The sequence below is a fragment of the Ahaetulla prasina genome, chromosome 18 (assembly GCF_028640845.1).
Source record: "Ahaetulla prasina isolate Xishuangbanna chromosome 18, ASM2864084v1, whole genome shotgun sequence".
In the NCBI taxonomy this organism is placed as follows: Eukaryota; Metazoa; Chordata; class Lepidosauria; order Squamata; family Colubridae; genus Ahaetulla; species Ahaetulla prasina.
Genome location: NC_080556.1, coordinates 3,851,650 through 3,878,777, shown reverse-complemented (window position 1 = coordinate 3,878,777; position 27,128 = coordinate 3,851,650). Strand labels below are relative to the sequence as shown.

General features: G+C 42.1%; 1 protein-coding gene across 6 annotated transcripts in view; it reads left to right on the top strand.

The window, feature by feature from the left end:
• The window catches only part of PRKCZ (protein kinase C zeta), a 71,372-nt gene that overhangs the window by 21,847 nt on the left and 22,397 nt on the right, over positions 1-27,128 (top strand). For 4 of the 6 annotated variants that reach the window (XM_058161226.1, XM_058161228.1, XM_058161227.1 and 1 more), the window contains exon 7: positions 20,954-21,039. In XM_058161226.1, coding sequence (XP_058017209.1) covers positions 20,954-21,039 — 86 coding nt within the window. Of the gene's footprint in view, positions 1-1,804; positions 1,891-20,953; positions 21,040-27,128 lie in introns of those variants that run through there. The other 2 variants (XM_058161229.1, XM_058161230.1) reach the window with 2 other exon arrangements.

Below are 27,128 nucleotides of genomic sequence, written 5' to 3'. Positions count from 1 at the left end.
GCCCCATTTTTCTTTCCACGGTTGTTAAGTGAGTCACAAGGTTGCTGAGTGAATCTGGTTTCCCCATTGACTTGGCTTTGTCAGAAGGTTGCAAAAGGGGATCACATGACCCCAGGACACTGCAGCCGTCATAAATATGAGTCAACAGCCAAGCATCTGAATTTGGATTACGTGACCAATGGTTATAAGTGTGAAAAACGGTTGTAGGTCACTTTTTCCAGTTGCCACTGTAACTGAACGGTCACTAAATGAACTGTTATAAGTCAAGGACTACCTGTATCTCAAAACCTTTTGAATTTTGTTGTGCTTTGGAAACTTTAAAAAAAGGGGGCATTTTATTACTGTTTCTAGGGCTTTCTTTGTGGCCTCGGGCAATAAATGCAGTATAGTCCACGGTCGTAAGTGTGAAGAACGGTCACAAGCCTCCTTTTCAGTGTTTGAAAAGTCACTGTCGTAAGTCGGGGGCTACCTGTGCATTTGCAACCATGTCAGTTTCAAGTAAAGCAGACTTCCCAGTTCCTCATCTCTCCCCCCCACCACCACCAAAAAAAAACCACCCTCCCGGGGAATCCTCTTTCTATTCCCTCCCTTCCACTTCCTGTTTTGTCTTCACAACCGTGTGAAGATGATGCTTCTCGTTCCAGGATTTTATGGTGCACAACCACCGCAAGTTTCCTTCGTGGGAGCGGATGGTGATAAAGGCATGCAAGACGAGAAAATTAACACCTTCTGATTTTTAGGATAAGAGAGGGAGGACTTCCTGGGGATGGGCTCATGGCCGTCGCCGGGCTTCTGTATCCAAAGCAAAAGATTCCCCTGCTTAGCTGTGGAGGCCTAAGAACCCCACGGATTTAGGCCGAAGGTTTGGAAATCTACATCCCACGGCATTTAAAGTACATGCCTTATTTTATCTGAGTGGGTTGGTTTTTTTTTTTTTTAAGGGAGAGAAAAATTGCTCCTTAACACTCTTGCTTCCAGTTGAAATCCTCAGCTGGCTCGCGCCGCATGTCTGAGACCGGGTCTCCTTAGAACCCAATCAGTTCTCCTCTCTCCCTTTCTCCTCCCCTCTTCCCTAAGGCACCTCTCCGTAACATTTGGGGAAACCGAGGCGTGCTTTTTCTCTCCTCGCCTCCCCGGCATCCATGCCGTGTTTTAGTTTGCGCCTCGGCTGCCAGCGAGAGAGAGAGCCTCCCAAGGGGGCCAGTCCAACCCGTGCCTGGATACATGAGGCAGGGATGTGAAAGAACAGGATAACCAGCCTTCCATTAAATATTGGCTCTTAATATTCCAGCTTCTTCCCTGCCTGTCTTCCTTTTTTTTTTTTTTTTTTTTGAGGGGTGTCGGGGGGGTTGTCTAGCAGCAGCCAAACAGCAGCAGCAGCAGCAATGAATTAGCCGGCAAGCAGAGCCTGGCAGCATCCTTCTACTGCATTGTAAAGCATAACAAATTACATGCGGAGGAAGGAAAGGACTAAAACCCAGTGAGTAACGCTTCCCACCCACCCCCCTTCTCCCTCGATTTCCTGTGTTTTTACTGCAATTGTTAGGGCGATGCAGTCGGTGGTCTGGGCACGCAGGGCGAGGGATTGTAGCAGCAGCAGCAGCAGCAGCAGCATCGGGCATGTATTGGGGTGGACCAGTCTACCTTGCCTGTCGTCGCGGTTGCAACCCACACAGATCTCTCGCAGCTCCTGGGATGTAGCTGAGACAGCTCTGAGAAAGGCAGGGGGGGCGGGGAGGATTTGCCCTGAAAAGACGTGCTCTCGCCAGGTGACGGGCTGTGGGGAGGGGGGGGTGTAGAGAGAGAGAGAGAGAGACCAGACAGAGGCGTCTACGGAGGGATGCTGCTCGTCGGGACCGATGAAGGAGATGTACCCCAAAAAACCTGACGGTATGTCTGTGGTCCGCGGCCTGTTTTATGTCGAGGACGGGGTGGCGGTGGTGGGTGGGATTGTCGCCTTCTTGGTTTTGGATTTCTGACATATTTCCGAAGCAGCCTCGGAAAAGAGCGGGCGCGTTCCTCCGCCGCCAGCGTCCGGGAGAATAGGATGGTACTGCATTGCTACATCAGGCGACATCGATCCGTTGAATGGGCAAATTGGATTTTGTGGCAGGGGAGCTGGGGCTCACCCCATGATCACTTTTTAATCTGGCTTTTTATATATATATATAAATAGATAGATATATATTTATTTTACAGCCAAGACACTGAAGAGAAAGTGCTTGGTGGTGGTTGTCGTCGTGTAGCTGGGCTTTTCTTACTCATGCCCTTTTTAGACATGGGTTCCTTGGATGTGATTGGGGGCATCTAATTGGATTTGTTGTCAGGAGTCCTGGGCCTGTTTATTTTTATTTTATTTATTTTCCCATCGGGCTTGCTTTGCCCAATACAAGGTTTAACGTTTGATATTTGTCTCAGCTGACAATGTCAGCGATCTGGTGTCCCTTTTGCTTTGAGTGCAAAGGAAATCGTAACTCCTTGCTTGCTTTTCTGGTGCTTAGACCTTATTTTCCCGAGGGGCCATCGGTTGTATCTTTCAGAGGATGCTACGCGTTGTTATCTGAAGGAAGAAAGTAATAGTATGGTCCAGGATGTGAATTGCCTCTCCGTTCCTGGCCTGTAAACACTGTGTGACTCACAGCTTTTCCCTTCAATTGTTGCCGTATTAGCAGCCATGCTTAGGTTATTCAGAGCACGTGAACGAAACCCTTCCTCCCGTGAAGAAAAGGAAGGAGCGTGAGAGATGATGAGGCAACTCTGGCGATAGCAGCTTTGCTTGCAGAGAGTAAACCTTTTGTACTACAGCTAGCGAGGCGAAATGTGGGGGGATCGGTTAGTGGGTGTGGGTGTATAAGGGGAGGTTGAACTGGCGCCTTTGTGAAAATATAAATAAATTTTGCCGGCCTGTATTGCAGCTATTTAGGGGCTTCCGATTCCAAGTCTGCTTCCCCCATTGAAACAGATTCTTTATTTTGGAAGAGAAATGCAGGCCTTTAATAGGATAATTTCCATCCAATGTTTGTGGTTACCTAGTTGGAAGCGTTTATGTTTGGGGCAATAGCAGAAAAAAGCTATCCCTTCCTTCCTTCCTTCCTTCCTTCCTTCCTTCCTTCCTTCCTTCCTTCCTTCCTTCCTTCCTTCCTTCCTTCCTCTCCCCAAACAACAGGAATTTCTTCCCCAAGGGCTTTTAAGAATCTTTATTTATCCATTTGTTTATTGCATTTATATGATCTTGGCATGAGTTTGCTGTTTATAAAGGTGTGTGTGTATGTGGGGGGGAAATAGCACCATTCAAGCCCAACCTTTTTGGACTCTGGAATGTGTGCGGTTGGTTCTTGAAAGCAGCTTTGTCGGTTTTTGAATTCTCAGAGTGCGCATCTATTCCAATTTTTTTTTTTAATACTTTGAACTTAGAGCAATGAGAGGGAGGCAGTAGGGTTATTTCTAGCGTTGGGGTGTGGTTTGCATAATCATCACCACATACAATTAGGTGTTCAGGCTGTGTAATTGTTTTCTTACTTCTTTTAATTCCAAGCATTTTAGTTCTGTCTCTCAAGGCCCAGGATATAAATAACTTCTTCTGATTTGTAAATATTATAACTTCAATCGGCATGGGATGGTTTCCAAGCCTGGTTAGAGTGAAATATGAGTTATGCTAACTCTGGTCCACTTTGATCCTGCTTGTTTTCTTGTAGACGTTTCATTACCCAACTAGGTAACATCATCAGTCCTAGTTAAGACAGGAGATTTTGTTCTCAGTTTGTATTCTGATGGCTTGTCTGTCTATGTGGGTGGGGGCGGTTGAGATTCTTTGGTTGGGCTGTTTACTGATGGCTCTTTGGCAGTTTCTTGATTAGGGTATTATTAGCTTGCTCGATTGTTGGTCTGAAGTTAACCTTGGAGTTAATTACGGGTGGAGAGGTGCAGAGTCATTTTCTTTTTTGGGCTGGGTGATTGTCTCTTTTGCATAGCCTATAGATGTTGTTGATGTCTATGTTGATATCTATGTGTCTGTTGATGGCTGATTTGTCTAGAGTGCCAGGCTTCTATGGTCAAACTTTGCTGTGGAGGATTTGGTTTCCTTAGGAAATTTTTAAGTTCCACATTTCACTGATGAGCAGATCCCCATGAATGGCAATCCCCACAAGCGCCTGAAATTCTCCACCTTTTGAATGACGGTTAAGTAAACTGGATTATTATATCCGTGTCGCGTTGTGTAGGTCCAAGTCAGCTCCGTTAAAGATTATGCAGCCCCCCTTGTGTTTATGTTGCCATTGTTTCTTGAATGCTCTTTTGTCAAATTGGATCATAACTGGCTGGCGCACCAGTTGTTTCAAATGGCAGCTCTGCTGAATGTGCTTTTTTTTTTTTTAAGTACTTTTTTCCTTTACGTGCAGGAGAATCATGAACAAAACGGGAACCTCAAGGTTGCTTTCTAGGTTAAAAAGAGCCAATCTGATTCTACTTCAACTTACATGGTTTGGGGGAGTTTTGCGAGACCGTCAGGAGACTCAAAGGCAATGGGGGATCAGGGCTTCTGGAATTGGATGCAATAGATGCAACTTCTACAGGCAAGTTGTTCCAATTAATAAGTGGAACAGCTTGCCTGCAGAAGTTGTGAATACTCCAACACTGGAAAAATTTAAGAAAATGTTGGATAATCATTTGTCTGAAATGGTGTAGGGTTTCCTGCCTGGGCAGGAGGTTGGATTAGAAGGCCTCCAAGGTCCCTTCCAACTCTGTTATTATTATTATTATTATTATTAGATGTGGAAAATCTATTGTTCAAAAGTGTGGCCTTTAAACCTGCCCATCTCTTAATTGTTGCTTCTTTAGAAAATGTCCCACGAGTCAGTGTCTAATCCAGGTGGGTGATGTAACAAGTTAGATGCATAGCATGGCTGCAGATCTGTTGATGTAAGAGAGATTAAGAAATATTACTTTGGGATAATATTTTGGTCTTGGGTTACCCCCAAGAAGAAGGAACTTGGCCATTCAACAAGCTTTCCTGCATGAGGTGATTGTCCCTTCAGACGAGCAAATAAGAATTGTGCCACAAAAGTCTTACGTATGGCTATTAACATCTGTATTTCTCATTCTTAGGATAGGATAGGATAGGATAGGATAGGATAGGATAGGATAGGATAGGATAGAATAGAATAGAATAGAATAGAATAGAATAGAATAGAATAGAATAGAATTCTTTATTGGCCAAGTGTGATTGGACACACAAGGAGTTTGTCTTTGGTGCATAAGCTCTCAGTGTACATAAAAATATATATCCATCAAGAATCATAAGATACAACTCTTAGTGATAGTCAAAAGATACTAAATAAGCAATCAAATCATACTAGGAAACTAAATAAAACAGTATAACTAAATAAAACAGTATAAATTATAAAGATACAAGGAACAAGGTTATAGTCATAAGTAGAAGGAGATAGGTAATAGGAAGGACGAGAATAATAATAGTAATACAGTCTTAGTATTACACATATGTATTCAAGATAGAAGCAGGCTTTGATTATTCCAGGGAGATTCTGATGCACTTGTGAATAACTCAAGGGGACAAACCATGTTCTGAGAAGGCTAATTGACATGGCTAAACCAAGGCACCTGTTGTAATAGGTTGTAAAAGTCTGGATAATTGTAAGCATGAAAGGGTACTAGAACTTGGAAATGGAAATAAAGGATATTAAATTGAATGTATTTGGATAAGCAACCAGCGTAGATCACTTTAAATTGGACGATTACACGATTCAAGACTTTAGGCCATAGAAAATAACCTTAGGACAGCAACATTAAAAAGTCATTGCTGAGCGCGTGCTGGACTTTTTACCCAGCAAATAGAAGATCATATCTATTAAAATGAAGAGATGGATATACCTTCAACATCATTGACACATACTATAGATGTAATATCAGGAATTACATAGCAAATCGAAAGGGGTGGAAGTTACAACATCAAGAAAAGATTACTAATTTGTGATTGAAATAAACATATGGATTGGATAAATGCAATAAGGTTGGCAATAATAGAATTTTGTAAGGAGAATTGTTCATTTATTGCTAGTCTCCGTTTCAAACTATCCGTGGACATCTGCAGGTATCTAACATGGAATAAGGAAATAGACAGTGGAAAAACACAATCCAGCAACTAAGACGCTTGCAGATTTATGGAACAGATCCTGATCGTGTTAAATGCAGAAAAATACGGTATATATGTGCATGAAAGATTTCACCCATGCACTCAGAATATAAGGTCCCCATAAGAAAAAGATTTATCATCCATAGCTTATGTGAGAGACAAACTGGGAAGCTAAGAAAGAGATAATAGGCAAGAAATCCAAATGAAGGGGCGGTGGGGGAAAAAAGTCCTAAAATTTCAAAGAGGAAAAAATCCGATAGAGTAAGCTTTCATAATCGCTGAAGAAAGATGGTAGGCCTTGAATGATTACACAATGACTTAAACGCAGGCTTCTAGTGTCAAGCCTGGAGAAGACACAACAGCTCATTCAAGAATGTAATCAGGAAAGGAAAGTGGAGATAAGAGATTAGGAAAAAAATCATTGAAAAAATACTGTGAAGCTAGCAATACTTGAGAATAATCATGAGATTTAACTGTAGCAGAGGAGTTTAAAGGAAAATGAAGTGACCGAAATGCAGATGATAAAAACTTCATTTTGGCCTGGTGCTCATGATGTCTGTGTGTCTTTTTGTTAGCTTTCTGTTCGCTCCTGGACATTATTATCTTAATTTTCATCATTCCTATTTGATATACAGACATAACACAGATAAAAGTTTTGCTCCTAAGTCGAATTAAATGCTGGTTTTAGTCTCATTGGGAGTGGATCCTGGCTTAATTTAGAGCTGGGTTTAAGGCAAATGAAAAAAAAGGCCTGGGAAAAATGCCTTCCCATGTCCTTGAACAGGGACCTCCAAACTTGGCAACTTTAAGACTTGTGGACTTCAACTCCCAGAATTCCCCTGCCAGTGCTGGCTGAGGAATTCTGAGAGTTGAAGTCTACAAGTCTTAAAGTTGCCAAATTTGGAGATCCCTGATCTTGAATAAGAGGGGGAAAAATGTATTTTCATTACCCCTGTAAACTGAGAAGCCTGTTAAAAATAACCATAGGTGGGACTTCAGGTTAATAGCCATGGTAATAAAGCTGCCTTTATTAGTTCAGTTCTTACTAGGAAGTCGTTTAATTCATCATGTAAAGTTTTTTTCCAGTAAGAACAAGGGACAATTTTTCCTGCTGCTTACCTAAGACTCAAAGCGGGGCCGTTAACTTGTTTGAGATGGCAGACGCGAATGTGGTAAGACTGACTCATCCACGCAGAGTTTCAGAAAACTCACAAAGTACTTCTAATTTAATATTGAAATTGGTTAGCCAACTACACACATTACAAAGTCCATTTGTTGTGAGTACTGTAGTAAAGGCCAAACTTGTGTGTCATATGACGAGTAAATTTTGACCTTCAGGTATATTCTACTGTGTTTTGAGGTGGGGCTGATTATAATCTGCAGTTATATCAAAGATACCAAGCTGAGACGAGTCAGTCCATCTGAAACTACAGATAAGAATGCTAACTTGTCAACTAAGATACGGTGCGTACATGTAACTAAGAGGTATGTTGGGAAATACCAAGCAACCTGCTTATAAACTCTGTCCCATTGGGTGTCAAAATTTGCGCTTTGATAGGTGAATGTGGTGGCTCTCAGGACAATACTGGTGATCCTCAACTTATGACTACAATTGAGCTCAAAATTTCTATGGCTAAGCAAGACGGTTGTTGAGTTTTGCCCCAAACTCGTGAGTTTTACGACCTTTCTTGATACAGTTGTTGATTGAATCACTGCAGACATTAAGTTAGTAACACGGCTGTTGGGTCAATCTGGCTTCCCCATAGATTTGGATTGTCAGACGGTCTCAAAAGGGGATGATGTGACATTTCCCGCCCCGGGCACTACAACCGTCATAAATACGAACCAGTTGCCAAGCGTCTGAATTTTGATCACATGACCATGGGCATGCCACAGCGGCTGCAGACATGAAAAACATTCATACTGTCAGGGTCGAGTTCCCTCAAAGTTCCATTTTATTAGAGATGTCATATTGGCACATCTGGGAAAACCCGAATCTGAAAGCTTCCAGGTTTTCCCCACCCAAAGGAAAGTTCAGATCCCCGCCCAGCACCCACAAGTCCATCACATGGTCCAATCTAAGCACCTTCCCAACTGGAGATGCCTCCCAGTTCAGATGCAGGGCAAGATGACCTTGACTCTCTGAGAAAAGAATGTTATTATGACTATATATATCACCCTGGCTCCATACAATCCCCCCTCCCAGTTTCCCACAGTAGTAAATGTGGCAGACCTGAAGGCCCAAAGCAAAAGATGGCTTCCAGGCCTGACACATATGTCACTTCCCATTGTAACTTCAAAACGGTCACTAAACAAACTGTTTAGTCAAGGACTACCTGAAGAAAAACTGCAGAGAATTAGAATGGCCAACCTGATGATTAGTAATGGAGAGATCTGGCTAAGAAGACCAGATGTGACTCCATTAAAGGCATGTGATTAATTCCTTTCAGCTATGAATTGTTTAATATTTCCTTCTTGGATAATGAAGCATTGATTCTCCAGCGCTCTTTGTACATCATTTCAGTTGCCACTGTGAAGAACGTTGGAACTCATTTTTATCTGCACAACATCTGCGGTTCTTATCCTTGATCAGAATAGGAGACAGAGGGTAATAAAAGGGTAATGAATGATGGTCATTGAAGAAGATAGAGAAGAAGGTAGTTTGTTTCTAGCTAATCACTTCTTTGAAGGCGAAGCGACCATGTTGCAGTTAAGAACGTTCCTTGTCCAATGATTTCCGAGAAGGAAGACATTTTGTTGCATTTTCTTGTGTCTGGCATCATTTGAATTTTAGCCTTTTAACAAAGGTTCTTGACTGCTTTAGATCCTAAAGTGACTTTTTCAAAGCTCTGGTACCCAAACATAATTTTCCACTTAGGATTTCAGATTTCATCCCTCCCCTCTGGGCCAAGCCAAGAGATTGTCCAGTCTGAGAGGAAGAACGAAATACGTATTTGCGGTTGTATATTACTTGAGTGCCAAAGAAATTGAGGCCTTTGAACTTGGGTGCTGGAGAAGACTCCTGCAAGTCCCTAGTACTGCAAGGTGATCCAACCGGTCAGTCCTAGAGGAGATCAACCCTGACTGTGTCATGGTTCCAAGTAACACCCCCAACAAAAGAAAACTCCGAGGCTCAAGTTCCCTCAAAGTTCCATTTTATTAGAAGATGTCATATTGGCACATCTGGGAAAACCCGAATCTGAAAGCTTCCAGGTTTTCCCTACCCAAAGTTCAACTTCCTGCCCAACACTCACAGGTTCATCACATGGTCCAATCAGACATCGTCCCAACTGGAGATGACTCCCAGCTCCAGCCGTCCAGGTGCAGGGCAAGATGTCCTTGACTTCTTGAGAAAGGAATGTTGTTATGGCTATATATCACCCATACTCCACACAATCTCCCCCTTCCCAGTTTCCCGCAGTAGTAAACGTGGCAGGATCTGAAGACCTGATGCAAATGATGCCTTCCAGGCCTGACAGACTGTTCTTTAGAAGGCCAGATCCTGAAGATGAAGCTCAAATCCTTTGGCCACCTAATGAGAAGGAAGGACTCCGTGGAGAAGAGCCGAATGCTGGGAACGATTGAGAGCAAAAGAAGAACGGGATGGCAGAGAACGAGGTGGCTGGATGGGGTCACCAAAGCAGTTGGCGTGAGCTTAAATGGACTCCAGGGGATGGTAGAGGACAGGAAGGCCTGGAGGAACATGGTCCATGGGGTCACGATGGGTCGGACACGATGTCGCAACTAACAACAACAACATTACTTTCCAGAGAACAGTGCCTTCAACAATTTACGAGCAATCTGGACAGCTCAGTTGGTGTGGTAGGCACTATGCACCTTCCCATGTGTTGACACCTCATCCCATCACATGAGGGTGTAGTGGGAGATGGACACGAAACGTTCACCTCTAACCGGCTGCACAATTAGGTCCGATTGCTGTGCCCCGTTTTCCAGACGGGTGTGTTTTAGAAAGAAATTGTCAGAAAAGATTGCTTTACCATCCACCATGGAAACCGCTAGACCTGTCAACCTCACAATCTTGCTTGAAATAAGCTCCTATCTTCATTCCATCTGAATATCATTTCAGATTTCCCAAAGCTATTCTGATCAATATTTTAATGCTGAGAGTTCACCGCACAAATTTAAGAGTGTATTGATTTGCAGAGTGTAGTCATTGGAACCGGAAGCGCGGGTGGCATATGTTCTTACAAACCCTGCGTAGTTTTGTGAGCTTCTGTTTTAGTTTCAATAATATTTACAGTTTATATTTAGCTTAGAAATCTCAATACTCTTCAAGGGAATTTCAGCTAGTGGTCTGGCAGCCGGCAGGTTTGAGTTGACTCCCAGATGGATGTTTGAGCTTTATAGTACTTCAAAGTCCCAGAGACTTTCTAAGGAGAGTATATCATATGCAAAAGACACAATTGCAACATTATATTCCCCACTGCTTGGCTACTAGAATAGAATAGAATAGAATTTTTTATTGGCCAAGTGTGATTGGACACACAAGGAATTTGTCTTGGTGCATATGCTCTCAGTGTACATAAAAGAAAAGATACGTTCATCAAGGTACAACATTTACAACACAATTGATGATCAATATATCAATATAAATCATATATATCAATATATATCATATATCATATATATCAATATATCAATATAAATCATAAGGATTGCCAGCAACAAGTTATAGTCATTCTCACAGTGATTGAGCAAAAAAGGGTACTTCTTTAAAAAAAACACCACAAATTGATGATGTTTTCCCAGTGCTGTTGAGAGATGGAACATTTCATGGATCACCCTTAGTCTAGAAAACAGTGGTTGCCTTTTCTTTTCTTTTCTTTTCTTTGCATTTGCAATGAAATGCTCTGTACTTAGAATTAACTTCTGATCTGTTGGCCATCTTGCAAATTATGGGAATTGTATATCTGACTGATCTTACTGGACTTTTCCAGCTTTTTACAACCAAGTCAAGTGATGATAATAAAGCCGAATCCTGAGCTTGTGAATATTTGAAGTTATCTAATCCAGGGGTCTCCAACCTTGGCAGCTTTAAGAGTTGTGGACTCCAACTCCCAGAATTCCTCAGCCAGCTTTGCTGGCTGAGGAATTCTGGGAGTTGGAGTCCACAACTCTTAAAGTTGCCAAGGTTGGAGACCCCTGATCTGAGAAGTCTCTTCAGTGCCATACAGCATATTGTAAAAGCCATGCAGGATCCTGTATGGCTTTTACAATATAATGAAGTCCCTGGATGAAATCCTGGAAAGATTAGGATTGTAATACAGGTAGTCCTCTACTTAAAGCCATTTATTTAGTGACCATTCGAAACGACAACGGCGCTGAAAAAAGCGACTTCTGCCCGTTTTTCACACTCACGACTGTTGCAGCATCCCCATGGTTACTTGATTAAAATTTGGATGCTTGGCAATCGATCCGTACTTACGACAGTCGCAGTGCCCCAGGGTCATGTGTACTGCTTTTACGACTTTCTGATAAGCCAAGTCAGTGGGAAAGCCAGATTCACTTAACAACGGTCTTAAGAACCGCAGCGATTCACTTCCTAATTGTAAGCAAGAAAAATTGTAGAATAGGGCAGAAGTCTCACTTAACAAATGTCTCGTTTAGCAACAGACAAGTTGGGCTCAACGGTGGGCGAGGACTGCCTGTACAATTTTTGTTTTGTTTTGCATCTCCTTTATTTTCAGAACTTGCTCATAGCACTTCCAATTATTACGTGCATTCGGGTTTTGAAATATGAAGGATAATGAGAGAAAACAGCAGGAAAATATCAAGAGATAAACAGAAATAAAATAGTAAATTATGAAACAGCAGCTTCAAAGCGATCCTGGGAGAATCAGTTGCACAAAAAAGAAGGAAAGAAAGAAAGAAACAAATAAATAATAATAAATAATAAACGTCGACGGGTGAAAGGCATAAGATCAGTCTTACATAAACAGCACCTCTCAGTCCAGGAAATACTTACCTTCTCATACACGAAAATGAGATACATTTCTCCTTGGAAGTCTTCATTTTCGGTGGTTGGTCATACCTGGGCGTCCCTGAGAACATCCTAGCTGTAATGATGGCTGGTCCTTCTGAAGATCCAGGCATTTGTTTGCTAGGACTTCAGATGCCTCCATTATGGACACAGGAGAAAGATACTTTTGAGACCCTGTTGGAAATTCAGATGGACGCTTTGGTGTCTGGAGGATAAAACATTCGAAGAACGATTGCAGGAATTGGGTTTTTCTGGTCTAGTGGGGGAAAAAAAAGGAACACGGTTGACATGATAGCAGTCTTCCAATATTTGAGGGGCTGCCCCAGAGAAGAAGGGGTCAACCCATTCTGCAAAGCACCCGAAGGCAGAACAAGAAACAATGGATGGAAACCAATCAAGGAGAAAAAAAACCTGGAACTAAGGAATTTCATGACGGCGAGAACAATTAACCAATGGCTTCCCTCCAGAATTTGTGGGTGCTGCGGCACTGGAGGTTTTCAAGGAGTGATTAGACAACTGTTTGTCTCAAATGGCATAGAGTTTTGTGCCTGATCAGGTGGTTAGACTAGAGGACCTCCAAGGTCCCTTCCAACTCTGTTATTCCTATCTGGAACCTACTGAAAATGAGACATGTAACCGCTTGTAAAAACATCATCACCTCCCCATCTCATCAGAATCTCCTTTGGCAGTATAGATGATAATTTGAAAAATTTACTTACCTGCTGCAAATCAACTTTCTAGGTTACTGCTGGGTGCTGCTCCAAGCTTCCTTTGAAAACTGGATATTGCTGTTATTTCAAAACCTAGATGTTGATCCAACAATTAACACTTGGTCTTTGGGAACAAAACTTGGAGCTTATTAACGCCTCTGGTGTCAACTTCAAGAATTTTATTTTTGTAGGCGTTTGAATTATTTTACAATTGGATATTTATTTTACTGTTTTATTGACTGTTTCATTATGTTATGACACAACAGGAACCATTCTGGAATGTTTTGTTGAAAGATTTGAAAGCAAATTAAGAAAACCTTCCCTCTCCCTTTGTCTTTATAGGCAGTCCTTGACTTAGGACAACAATTGAGCCCAAAATTTCCGTCGCTAAGCGAGACATTTGTTAAATGAATTTTGACTCATTTTACGAGCCACAGTTGTTGAGAGAATCACTGCAGTTTTATACTAGCTATTCCTGTAAAAACAAATCTATCTAATCAGCAAAACCCAGAATCAAAGTTTCATTTCCCCCCACCCCACCTCAGTCCCAAAGTCCCAAAGTGGTTTCCAAAGAGAAACGAAATTGAGTTCTTTTCTTTCATCAAAGCAGTCAATTTAGCCATCTCTGCTAACTCCAGAAATGAGTAAAAAGGAAGGTTTGACGAGACGCTAAGTTTATGTCTTGCCTTGCCATTATTTTTTCTTTACAGAAATCTGACAGCAGGAGTTCCTGCCATGGCTGGGCTGGTTTTTAACTGTAAGCAACAATTTTTAATGAACAGCATTTAGCAATTTCTGTCTTTTGGTGATCGGAGTGACATTTATTAGTTTTGGCTTACTCGAGAAAAAAACGTGCCCCTCAAATCCCTGTTCAGTCAACTTCTCTCCTGATTCTCCATAGAATTGTCCTATTGTTCCCTTCATTATATCAAATTAACATAGTTGTTGCATACTTTTACTTATATGTACTTTTTTCTCTCATGATGGGTTATTGTTTATGTTGATGATTGTATATACTGTTGTGACAAAATGAAATAAAAAAAAAAAAGAATCAACCAATTTTGTTTACCGAAAAAATACAGTTCCGTCAAAGAGAAGTTAAGAGCATTTTTATGGGGTCGTTTTGCTAGAAGGAGAAAGAACTAAATTAAAATGTTTTAACAACGGTTCAGAAGTGGTTTTGAAGCTGATTTTGCCTCTCTAGGTACCTCTTTTCTAATTTGTTCTCTGTTGCTTGTGATGTTGTTTAAGCAGTAAACTGCTTGTGGGACGATGCATTAGCTTGTCTGTTGTTGTTTTTTAAACCTTGCAGGTTGGCAGTGACAACTGTCAAGCATTAAACAAGAATGTTAAGAATTGATGGTGCTTGGTTCTTAATGTCTTATGGCCCATTCAAAGCTGTCTTGCCCAATGTTTTATTGCCCGTGAGAAGAAGTTGTTTAGTTGTTGAACTCCACTGGTACAATTCTGGACAATTAAACTTCTCAACTACCTATTAAAATAGCTGCCTCACAAAACACTCCCAGCAGAGATAAATATCCCCTTCTCCTTAATGTATAATTTCAAAGATGAAATGGGAAGTACAGATACAACCATTCATTTAGTGACCGTTCCAAGTTACAACAGCCCTGAAAAGAGGGACTTACGACTCCCCCCCACACACACACTTAATGACCATTGTAGCATCTCCCGGCTGCAACTCTTAAAAGCAGCCACCAACTTCCTCCGAGTTCTGCAATGGGCTGACTCCAAGAAAAGAGACGGCTGCCTTAAAGAGTTGTGGGCCATGTTTGCCTGCCTATGCGATCCCTGAGAGTCCAGAGGGGGGATTCGCATACTGTAGCACCCGGTTCGCCCAGCGCTGGAAATGTGAGCCCGCACAACATCTGCGCATGCGTGTGGCGTCAAAAACACAGCAATATAGGACAGGATTGCCAATGGGCGGGTAGGCCCAACCCCACCCACAGGTCCCACCCCCACCCACAGATCGCTACTACCGGTTCACCCTTTTCTTTCTGAGATGTCAGGTGTTACCATGAGTGGTAGCTTTTAAAGCCAGGTCTGCCTTCTCTGCATAAAAGATAAGGTCTATTCCTGCTCCAAGGAACGCATTTGAAAGGGAAGATCCGGTGCTACGTTGCATGGCAGGGCGTAAACAGTGCTGGAAGACAAGGCCTTATGTGACGCATGGGGAATTCCCGGCAGGTTGATAAATTCACAGCCAGCAGGAGGAACGTTTGATCAGCCAACGTCCCATTTTTAGAAGGCGGTTAGGAAACACCTCTGGGTTTTGTGTGGCAGGAAAACTCTTTTACTTGGTAGCCACGTTAACAGATTGCCACTGGTCTTGGATGTTGCCTGAAGCCGAGCAATTAACCAGGGATAGATTGACTGCGGGAGGATTAAGTAGCAGTTGATTAGTTCTTGAAGTGGAGCCTTTGTACAGATGAATCGTGATTTGCACCTGCAGCTCGTGGTTTTCCATTAGGTGGCAACCGGAAGCGAAGCTGGAAACGGTCATCCCAGGACAGATCCTCCATCTGTGTAGCCCAGGGTTTCCCAACCTGGGCCACTTTAAGACTTGTGGACTTCAACTCCCAGAATTCCCCAGCCAGCAAGCTTCAGAGACACTGGGCGAGCCACTTTTTGTGTCTGATGAATGGAGCTGCAGCTCACAAGTGGCCTTTGAATAACATTTAGGAGTTGGAAAAGGGCCACTTTCTGATCAGCTCTCCTTCTGCACTATCACCAAGCTTTGTAGTTTGACTTAAGAGGCCTTCTTCTTACTCGCTTCTTAGATGTTTCCCCGACGTTTCCCCAGTGCGAAGTTTTGGATTGTGTACAGTCTATTAATGTTAACAGGGCTATTAGTACTGACTGTCTTTCTTTCTTTCTTTCTTTCTTTCTTTCTTTCTTTCTTTCTTTCTTTCTTTCTTTCTTTCTTTCTTTCTTTCTTTCTGTCTCTCTCTCTCTCTGTCTTTCCTTCCATCCATCCTTCCCTTTCTCCTCCCCTCCTTCCTTCCTTAAATTTCATTTTAGTTCTGCATTTTTTTCCAGCTTGCTTTGAAGGCTAACTTGCTACTGTTTGGAGCCAATCTCCATGTGGAGTTATGACTCAGCAGGTATTTTAGAGTGGAAGAGTTAATTGTAGGACAGGTGAGTTCTATTGAGCATGAGTCAGATCTTTGATTGAAAAACTCAGTGGAAAGCTTGTTTTGGTCTCAGTTTTGAGCATAACTGCCTATGTTTTATGATATTCTCATAAATGCACTGTTTTCTTTGTGGAATCTTCTAGCCTGGGTTTTATAGCTAGTCCTTGCATTGCTTGGCAACTGTTGGAAGTTGTGATGGACCCCCATTCCAAAGTTCCGGTGGTCCCCCCTTCCCCACAGCCATGTCACTTGCCTTTCAGGTACTCAGATTAGGGGACTGGAGGCTAAAACACATGAAGAACGGTCGCAGGAACTGGGTCTGTCTAGTTTAATGAAAAGAAGGACTAGGGGAGACATGATAGCAGCCTTCAAATATCTCAGGGGCTGCCACAAAGAAGAGGGAGTCAAGCTATTCTCCAAAGCACCTGAGGGTAGAACAAGAAGCAATGGGTGGAAACTAATCAAGGAGAGAAGCAACTTAGAACTCAGGTGAAATTTCCTGAGTTAGAAAAATTAATCGGTGGAACAACTTGCCTCCAGAAAATGTGAATGCTCCAACACTGGAAGATTTAAGATGATGTTGGATAACCATTTGTCTGAAGTGGTGTAGGGTTTCCTGCCTAAGCAGGGGGTTGGACTAGAAGACCTCCAAAGTCCCTTCGAACTCTGTTCTGTTCTACTCTACTCTACTCTACTCTACTCTACTCTACTCTACTCTACTCTACTCTACTCTATTATTCCAGTCCAAAATCTTATGCTTTCCTAATTGCTGTTAACTACTGATACTCTTAAGGCAGATCCCTTTAGTGTCAAAATCAATCCGCTTCATTTGCAGTAACTAGCCTTACAATGTACGATCCCATTCCCAGTTCCCGGAGAGCTCATTGGACTAAATATCAAATTTCAAGGTCAGATTCCAGAATCTCCCATAGCATCCTTTTATAACTTGTTCAAATCTTACTTGCTATTTCGAGACTGAAATGAACTTAATTTTCTTTTCCCCTTGCAACGATCAACAACTGTGTAAATAGCGAACAGGAGAAGTTCAGTGTCCAGAGAAGTTTGCTTTTAAAGAATTGAGGCTGCTGAAGATGGTTAAATAGAATATGGTATTGAATAGTCGGGTACAGGAATGAGGTATCAGGAAACATTAGTAACCACGTGCTATCAAACTATTTCTAAACCGAAACATATTGAAGAGCAGGCGAGAACGCCTGAGAATTGCTTCCTTATAGGTAGAAAATCTAAAAGGTTTGTAAAGGTAAAAGTAAAGGTAAAAGTTCCTCTTGCACCTCTGTGCTAGTCGTTCCCGACTCTAGGGGGCGGTGCTCATCTCCGTTTCAAAACCGAAGATCCAGCACTGTCCGAAGGCATCTCTGTAGTCATGTGGCCGGCATGACTTAACGCCAAAGGCGCACGGAACGCTGTTACCTTCTCACCAAAGGTGGTCCCTATTTTTCTACTTGCATTTTTTACGTGTTTTGAAACTGCTAAATTGGCAGAAGCTGGGACAAGTAACGGGAGCTCACCCCATTACAAGGCACTAGGGATTCGAACCATTGAACTGCCGACTTTTCAATTGACAAGCTCAGCGTCTTAGCCACTGAGCCACTGCGTCCTAAAAGATTTGCAGAAGTAATCAAATTATCTACTAAAGGAACATAAGAAAGCTATACTTGATCCAGTGGTGGTGCACTCCAGATTCCTTGTGTGGATGATTATGGATGATTATGGAACTATCTTTGAGAAATCCATAAGCGTCAGACTAACTCCATAGTGTACTCCTTACAATGAGGTACATACATCTATATAATTGATAGATTGGAAGCATTCTGCCAATAGAAGTGTTTGTTTTAATACTATCCAACTCTGGATGAAATGCCAAACTCCACTAAGGAGGAAGTGTGCAGAATTCTTATCTCAAAAATTGATTAACTCAATGCTTATTTGAAATAGCCAAGAATAGCTAGTGGAAGGGTATGTTCTTTGAGCTTTTCCTGTCTACTAAAATCATTAGAATAATAATAAAATAGAATAACAGAGTTGGAAGGCAACTTAGAGGCTATCTAGTCCAACCTTGCTGCTCAAGCAGGAGACCCCATACCGTTCTTGACAAATGGCTGTCCAGTCTCTTCTTTAAAACCTCCAGTATTGGAGCACCCACAACCTTTGAAAGCAAGTCATTCCACTGTCAGGGTTCCCCAGTGACAGAGAACTCTGAGGCTTGAGTTTCCTCAAAGTTCCATTTTATTAGAAGATGGCACATCTGGGAAAACCCGAATCTGAAAGCTTCCAGGTTTTCCCCACCCAAAGAAAAGTTCAAATCCCTTCCCAACACCCACAAGTCCATCACATGGTCCAATCAGACATCGTTCCAAATGGAGATGCCTCCCAATTCCAGTCTTCCAGTTTCAGGGCAAGATGTCCTTGACTTCTTGAGAAAGGAATGTTGTTATGACTATATATCACCCATGCTCCATACAATCCCCCTTCCCAGTTTCTCACAGTTGTAAACATGGCAGGTCTGAAAGCCTATAATACGAAAGATGTCAGGCTTCCAGGCCTGACATCCACTGGTTGATTGTATTATTGGGAAATTTCTCCTTATTTCCTTAGTTGTTGGGGGAAAAAATTTCCTGACAATTAGAACAATTCATCAGTGGAACGACTTGCCTCCAGAAGTTACCGGTGCTCCAACACTGGAGGTTCTTGAGAAGAGATTGGACGACCAAGGTATTTTCTGAAAGGGACCGACTCAAGATTGGCTAGGAAGTAACGTGTTAAACTGTCATGGACTTGAGACCTGAATTTTCCTGAAAGAGACAGATGCGGGTTTATACAACATAGGACATCATCTACCAATATAGAGATATGAAGAACTGAAAGTGACTCCCAAAGAATTCCGAGAAGAATCGATACGCAAGCAGATGAATTTGGACCCTTTTTGCTCTTTGACTTTCAATACAAATCATCTCTTTTTGTAGCAATTTTAATTTCTCCCAGGTATTCTCCGTGGATGTGTGTTTGTGTGTACATCTCACATCCTGTGTTTATTTCGAACTCGGAATGTGTTTTGGCCGTCCAGTTGTCATAGAAACAGTTACATTCCTTTCCATGTTCTCTTAATAAAAACCCACTGAAATTAAAGTCTACCTCAAGATCTTTTGGTCTGGTTGGAACCGTCAGGTTAAGGTTGACTTGGCTGCTGGGCGTGAATGCGGAAAAAGGGCTTATTTCTACCCAGGACTAATGATTTTTCCTCCATGGAGAAAATGTAAGTCTTCTCAGCCCAAACTTTTATAAGGACAATCATTATTATTAATATCTTAGAGGAGATTTTCTTGGGTTATGGTTCTTGAGCCAAAGGTCTGTTGAAATCTTTGTTCAGTACCTTGAACGTTGTTGACTTGATTGACCTCCATTTAGACGTGAGTTTAGGATACTTCTGCAATATGATGGATATGAATTGTTGGACCTGTGGATAGCTTAGCCTCAAACCTCATTGATAGCAAATCCTCTTTGGCTTCAAGGTCATGCATCACATCATTTATAAACAGAGTAACAATTATGGATGCAAAAGACCAGAATCCAGTTCCTATAAGTATCTGATCCCTAAAATGGTGCAAAACCCTGAATCTGCTTTGGTTTATAGCATTGATGTGAGGATCCCCCCCCTTGTTTCAGATCTTTCATTCTTCTAATTTAATCTTTTATTGATCTTTATTCTGGTCTTTCTCTTTTCAACTCCTCTGGGAGGTTTTTTTCCAGGATGAAATATGGCATGTTATTTAAAATAAAGCTTGGTATGCTTTGGGCTTGATTTAAAAAACAAAACAAAAACAGATCCCTTTTCTCCAGCTGCATGCATTGAAATTCTTAAAAGAGCCCTAAGATCACACACAATGAGTGCTTTGGACCCAAGGCAATGGTAGGACTTTTGCATGTCGAACGGTAACGCTCGCGTGGCTGAACAAGATGATATCGCAATGCAAGGAGAATTTCTTTTCAAGGAAAAGCCGATTGCGTGGGTCGAAAGATCTCAGCCATTTGGAGTGGGAGTCTTGTGATTCCAGATCCATATTTGGGTAGAGGGGTACGTTTCCGAAATGCGGTTTGATGATGTCTGCGTCGAGGATTCTACGATCGGTTATGATCTGTTCGTACTTTAAAAAAAAAAATCTGGATCTCCTTAGTTTATCCCCTTCTTTCAGAGAGGGAAAAATTGGTTTTGCAAAAGGGAAAACTCTCTCAAGTTACACTCCCCACCTGCAGCTGAGCTTGCTCTGAAAAAGACTCTTGTTGTTGTTGTTGTTGTTGTTTTTAAAAAAAAGCTACAAGGCTGGTATTAAAATAACTTTTAGGGCATGTTTTGAAAACCCAGTGAAATGAGTGTGGTCTCCATACCAATCTGAACAGCCTCAACCTGAATCCGACTTCCATTTGGACAAAGTTCCTGAATAGAGTATTTGTCGTTTCTTGACGGATGCTGAAAGCCCCCCTACTCCACAGACCTCTTAACCCCCTTGATCCTACCGACATCATCTTCCAGGAGGGAGGGAGAACATAAGAATGGGGACCATAATTTTGTATTGTCGTGAGGGTTTTCCCAGCTCGTTGCAATTGGCTTAAAGACCGAGCCTCTTCTCTGAGCTCTGTCATCTCTTGCCATCTCACCTGAGCCTGCAGTCCTAGAACCGTAATAAGACCATGATCATGTGAGGGGGGGGGGAAGGAGAGAGAGAGAGAGGGAGGGGAGGGAGGGAGAGGCCGGCGTGATGGGGAGACATGTTCATCACATGCATTTTGACAGCGCAGCTTTTGGGCGATGCTGTGTTTCTTGTTGGACGCTCGGAAAAGCCCCGATCCAGACGCCACCGGCTCGGCTTGCCGTAGAGAGGGATTAATATGCTCTTGCTTTACACCTTTTTAATATCCTTCTCAGAATCAATCTACCGGCGGGGCGCCAGAAGATGGAGGAAGCTGTACCGAGTGAATGGCCATCTGTTTCAAGCCAAGCGCTTTAACAGAGTGAGTACTGTGGCCGAAAGAGACGCTGGAGGCGGGGTGGGGTGGGTGGGGTGCCCCCCCCCGGAGGCAAGGGTGGTGGGGTAAGGGAAGGGGATGGGGCGGGGAAGAGAGAAAACCAGGGGCTGCTTATTCCTGCTAGGTAGATCCTTCCCCTGGCTTGGAATGTGGGGGGGAAATAAAGAAAGAATCAATTCAGCTTTGGCTGCACTTAGTGACTGAATAACAAGCTTTCAGTTCCTGCATTTTGGGGAGAGAAAACCCCACCACGATCCCCCTCCCCTCAAATGTGTTTGTGTGTGTGGGTTGGTATATTCAGAGGAATATATCTATATATATATTTATGCTGGCTTTCCAGCTCATCTCCCCGACGGGGATATCTACTCTCCCAATACACACGGATTTTCTTTCCCGTTTTCCTTCCCCCCCCCTCGTTTATTGTTTCTCTGGATTAGCTTCAAGATGCTTAGAATGCTCTTAAAATGCACGGGGAGCTAAATAGATGTGACCTAATTAATGACACCATAAATATTTCTATCTTTGGAGCAGCAGCGGCTGCCTGTGTGTGTGTCGTGTGTCGGAAACACAGCTGTGTTAAAGATCTGACTTCATCTATAAAGCAAAGCTTCCCCCCCCCACTTTCTTAACCTAGCCCTTTAATGCTGCAGAATGTAATCGGTATCTGATCCATTTTATTATTATTATTTTTGGTGAAGATTTGTGCATTTTGATAAATGGTTTATTTAACTGTCCGGATGGTATGGCTGTCACTACTTCTTGATATAAGAAGAGGCTGGTGTGCTAGTGTGGGTGCCCTCACACAAACACACACTTGTTATCTCTGATGCAAGTCTTCATCCGTTGAAGGGGTTCGGAACAAATTAGATTTTTTTTTGAATGGCAACTCACATTTTTAATGTCATTCCTGGCGATTTAAATCTTTCCTGATTCTGGTCTTGATATAGGCAGCTGGATCGTGTACAGGGCCCCAAGAATATGCCGTTATTTTAATATTAAAATTGTATTTTAGGAAGCAATTGAGGCAGACGGTTTGAATCACCAATCTTTAATATAAGCCATAAACCACAAAAGCTGGATCTGGATAGTGTCAATTTTTGTTAAAACGCATGGATTTTAACAACGTTTTCAGCAGTTAATGGGGATCTAATTAAAGCAGTCAAGAAAAAGCTATTCCTGATTTATTCTGAAATGTGTTTATTGGAATTCATAGCTGTTAGGTTCAGATGTCTAATTTTTCTTTTTAAAAAATGTTCTCCATTTTGCGAACCTCTCGTGCATCTATATCAGATTACTAGGCACAAAGATGTCTAAAAATGTGGCTTTTTTAAAATATTATTGGTTGTCTTAGAAGTGGAGCTAATTATGTGTGCCTAAGAAAATTAGACTTAGAAGTCTAGAGCATTAAGTCAAGCATTAATCCAACTGGGACAAGTCAAACTTCACGTGTCAGAAAAAAACAAAAGTTTCTGTATCAAATGTGTACGTTACAAATATTTTCCCCTGCAGAACAAATACATACCTGTGGGCTCATTTACCTATTCGTTTTAATAAGCCCCATGTAGGGCACGTTCGATTCCAGGATCTGCTAACAGTAGCAATTAAGGAATTAAATCGGCATCGCAACAGGGCCATAATTAAATTTCAGAAAGATTGGGGCTCTGCACCACGCTTACATCATGTATGTTTGTTTACACCTGCCCTACATCTGGCAGTTAAGGTCTCCCGTCTCAGTCTGTTCTTCTCTATTTTATCAGATTTAAAGTCTAAAAAAAAGGATTACTTTGTTGCAGCAAGAATCTTATAAATACTTTTAAAAGACTAAATATTCTTAAGACTGAAATATTACTCTGAAGTTATTGGCCGGAGTTGCAAAAAATTTTTTGGTGGGGGAGGGCGGTGTTTCACAATTTTTAAAAGAAGCTAATAAGTTTGTCGGGGCAGAGCAGGTATACTGTCAAAGCCTCCTTTGGGTCAGGCTTCTCTTGTATGTTTCAATCCCGCCCCTCCCACCTCCCCAATAACGTAGAAATTTAAACATCATCGTTGGACGTCTGTGGTGTGTTTTATTTTTCTCCCATCCCTAACCCCAGTAAAATCACAACTTCCTTTATCAATGGAGGGGAACCCTGCAAAATTCTGTAGTAGGTCCTACACTCCCTCGATCAACTATGGCACGTTCATTTTATTTATTAGATAAATAAATCCTCCCATCTCAATATCAAAGCGCCTCGGGTGGCAAAATCAAAACATTGCAAAATCCTGTCCCATCTAATGACGGACATTTGACTTTGCCCTCAAAAAGCCCCCTCACCCGACTCCTGATCATTCGGGCATGTTTTCATTTTTAAAAAATATTTTTCAGTAAAAGCACTTGGGTAGCTTTTTCACAATACAATTTCTGGATGCAGAACCGCTTTTTGTGAAGCCTGGGCAATTTCAGTGGGCTGCCACGGCGCCGACGGCGTGGCCCAGACCACGTATGGGCAGCTGTCACGCAAAACGGTTTGCTGAAAACACTTGCGCCCACTCAGTTCCATTTCAAGTGGCTTCCCACGCGCAGGCATGGGGAAAATTGTGTGAACTGGGCCATAGTAACTTGTGTGAAGAGGTTGAAGGTTACTCAGCCAGGCACGTCTGATTACAATTCCTCTGATTGCTCTCGCCACCAGAAAATTAAAGGGTTTTTTCTTTTCTTTTCTTTTTCTTTTCTTTTCTTTTTTTTTTTTTTTTTGCAAAGGCACAAAAACACTTTTTTATGCCGGAGAGCTTAGCTGCAATTGGACAATGGCCTCAATTATGTATAATTTTCCATTCTGTCAATTGGCCTTCATGCTCATTTTGAGGGGATTCAAAAGTAAGGAAATTTGGGATATTATAAACTTCTTGGTCCACGTATGAGAACGTCAGCTTCCTCCCAAAAATACAAAGCTGAAATTCCTGATAATCTACCTGTCATTTTACTGGAGCAAAATCTTATCACTGAGAACTGTGAAGATTTTTTTGAGTCTCACTTTCCAATCTGTTCCCCACCACCACCCCCTGACACCCACCCACACACACACACACACACACACACACACACACACTTTGGGTATGTTATTTGGTCTGGTAAAAGAGCCAGAAAGATCCTCCTGATCCCATTAGTTCATCGTTTAAGATGGATACATGGGCATATAATTCAGTTGAAATTCAGGAAGAACGATAGAATTCATTCATGGGCTTTTATCTCTTTGCCTGCAGTTTAAGCATTGGATAGGATGGGTTTATCTATCCGAAGTCACAGTGTAATGCCATTCACACCCTCAATAAAATGATCTGGCTGGGACTTTATAAAAATGGATGTAAAATGAAGCTAGATTCACAAGGGAAAAATTGTAAGGGAAGTCAAATTGGATCCAGTAGATTTGAACACTACTCCCTTTCAAAGTTCGTTACAATGAAGAATTCAGTTCTGATTCGCCTTGTGGACAAAGCGAAGTATGATGACTCCACTGACAAATTAAAAATGAGGGTCAGCCTTGAGATGGGGTGTGGAGAAGAAAGAATTGAAAAAAATTAAATTTTCACTTTCACAAAAATCGCTGCGAGGTTAAAGTAATCTTGTTACATTCCCGTGAGAAATTGCTGGATTTGAATTGGAAAATGTTTCAAGATTTATCTGTCAGAGAAATGGGGGTGTTATTTCCCACCCCCGTAATGGTTTCCTCTAGGATAAAAAATTAGATTATTATCACCAAACTTTTAGCCATAGATTTACCTATTGATCTGGGATTATATTTTAAAGCAAGAAACCAACCCAGCTCAGAGAGCAGTAAGGACTCCATAGATCATAACTAAATAAAGTTTGCCTTTTACATTGCCAGTTTTATATTTTTACAGTTTTACATTGCCAGTTGCAATGTATGGCTGTGAAAGTTGGACCGTAAGGAAGGCTGAGCGCCAAAGAATTGAGGCCTTTGAACTCTGGTGCTGGAGAAGACTCCTGCGTGTCCCTTGGACTGCAAGGCGATCCAACCGGTCAGTCCTAGAGGAGGTCAACCCTGACTGCTCTTTAGAAGGCCAGATCCTGAAGAGGAAACTCAAATCCTTTGGCCACCTAATGAGAAGGGAGAGATGGAGGGCAAAAGAAGGAGGGGACGGCAGAGAACGAGGTGGCTGGATGGAGTCACCAAAGCAGTCGGCATGAGCTTCAATGGACTCCAGGGGATGGTAGAGGACAGGAAGGCCTGGAGGAACGTGGTCCATGGGGTCGCGATGGGTCGGACACGACTTCACAACTAACAACAACAGCAACAATGAAATATATCCAGATCATAGCTGATCAGTTTTCATAATCTTTTATTTCCAGATCATTCCATGTGACTATTTTAAAGGATGAGAATATTTTGCTCTAAAACCAAAAGCTGTAACATTGAATTATGTCAGTTACTGTAGTATAGATCTGTAGCCAGGTTGCCTTGCAATTCATGCCCGGGAAATGATTGGAAAAAAAAATAAAAATTTAACTCTTATGATTATAGGTGGTTCATAGCGTTAGTTCATGCCAGCCAGCCTGTTTGGATAGGGCTGTTTCTGAAATGTTTGTCTGCTGGAAAGCCTCTTTCTGTTTGTTTGTTTTTTTGTTATTGCTGTTTTGGTTTTTTTTCGCAGAAAGAGGCAGACAAACATTTCAGAAACAGCCCTATCTAGAGTGGATGTATTTCTAATTGCACGATTCGGAAGAACGTGCTCATGTTTGGGTTTCCAGAAGCCACAGACAGTTAGACTTGAAAACAATCAGAACCCTGAACATTTAATATTTGCAAAGTGCTGATTTAAAAAACAAACAAATCACGTTTGTTCTCCTGTTTGTAAAAAAAAAATACGTGGATGCCATTTTAGCATCCCTCGCTAAAGACAAACACTTGGCAATGACGCTTCTCTCTGAAATTGTGCGATTGTTTTGTTCTCACCTCTAACAAATTGACTTGGGTTTGAAAGTATCCGATCAGTTCTAAGGGTGCCAACCAAGCCAATAAAAAGATTAGAGACTTGGTTGGTTCCCCAGACTCCTTTAAAATATATTGCGGGATTAATGAGTGTATGTTTTTCCGGCCCTAACATCCTCAACCTAGTGCTGAGCTCCCTTTGAGATCGCTTGCTTTATCAAGGGCCCCTGCTAAGTTTAAAAAAAATCTCGACATTAATCAGATCCTTTTGATTCTTAGCGCACCTCCGTGGGAATTCATCAGCATTTGATGCGCAAGAATCTGTTTGCCTTTAAAAAAAAAAAAACCCACCAAAAAAACCCCCACCACCCCCAACTTCATCTCTAGTTTGCAAAATTGTAGTTTTTCAGCTTAGGTTGTAAAAGCGAGCTTTGCCAGAGGAACTGTCACAGCCCTCCTCAAGAGCTTGTAACATCTATCAAGGAGTTGTTCTCATGACTTCCCAGAGGGGATAGCTGTGTGAGTGTACAGAACCCTGAAACGGGGTCATCGTTTCTTCTTCTTCTTTTGCTTCAGTGCATATTCTTACAAATTAAACCGAGGATGTATTTTCACGGAGCAGCTCAAAAGCCAGGGTAGGTGGGGGAGGATTTTTATATTGGTCGATTTACTGGGGTCTTGTTTGCCACTTCTATCCGACGGGGATTTTAAGGGACAGACCCAAAAGCGGAAATGACATTATTCTGCTTCAAAAGCTAATCACCCTCTTCATAGTCTGCCAGCACACTTCTGTCAAGAGGCACATTTTCCTTAAGCCTCTCGCATTCTAACAGTGGGAAGGGCATTTACTTCGACCAGTGACCTGAAAAAACAAAACAAAACAAAAAATCCTTCAGGGGAAAAAAAGAGTTCTCAATGATTACAATTCGATCTAAAGCACATCTCGGTTCTCAGGGTGACCTACTCCTTTCCTTTCCCGTTGCAAACTCGGTCCCTTGCCTTTTGCAATTGCCCAGCAGGGCTAACGCAGAACATGTTAAGAGTTTATCTAATCTCTCTGGGCTTGGCAGAGGGAAATTGACGAACTCCTTCCCTTGCTGTAAATTTACTCCGGCTTTGGTGTATGCAAACCAAGATTGATGC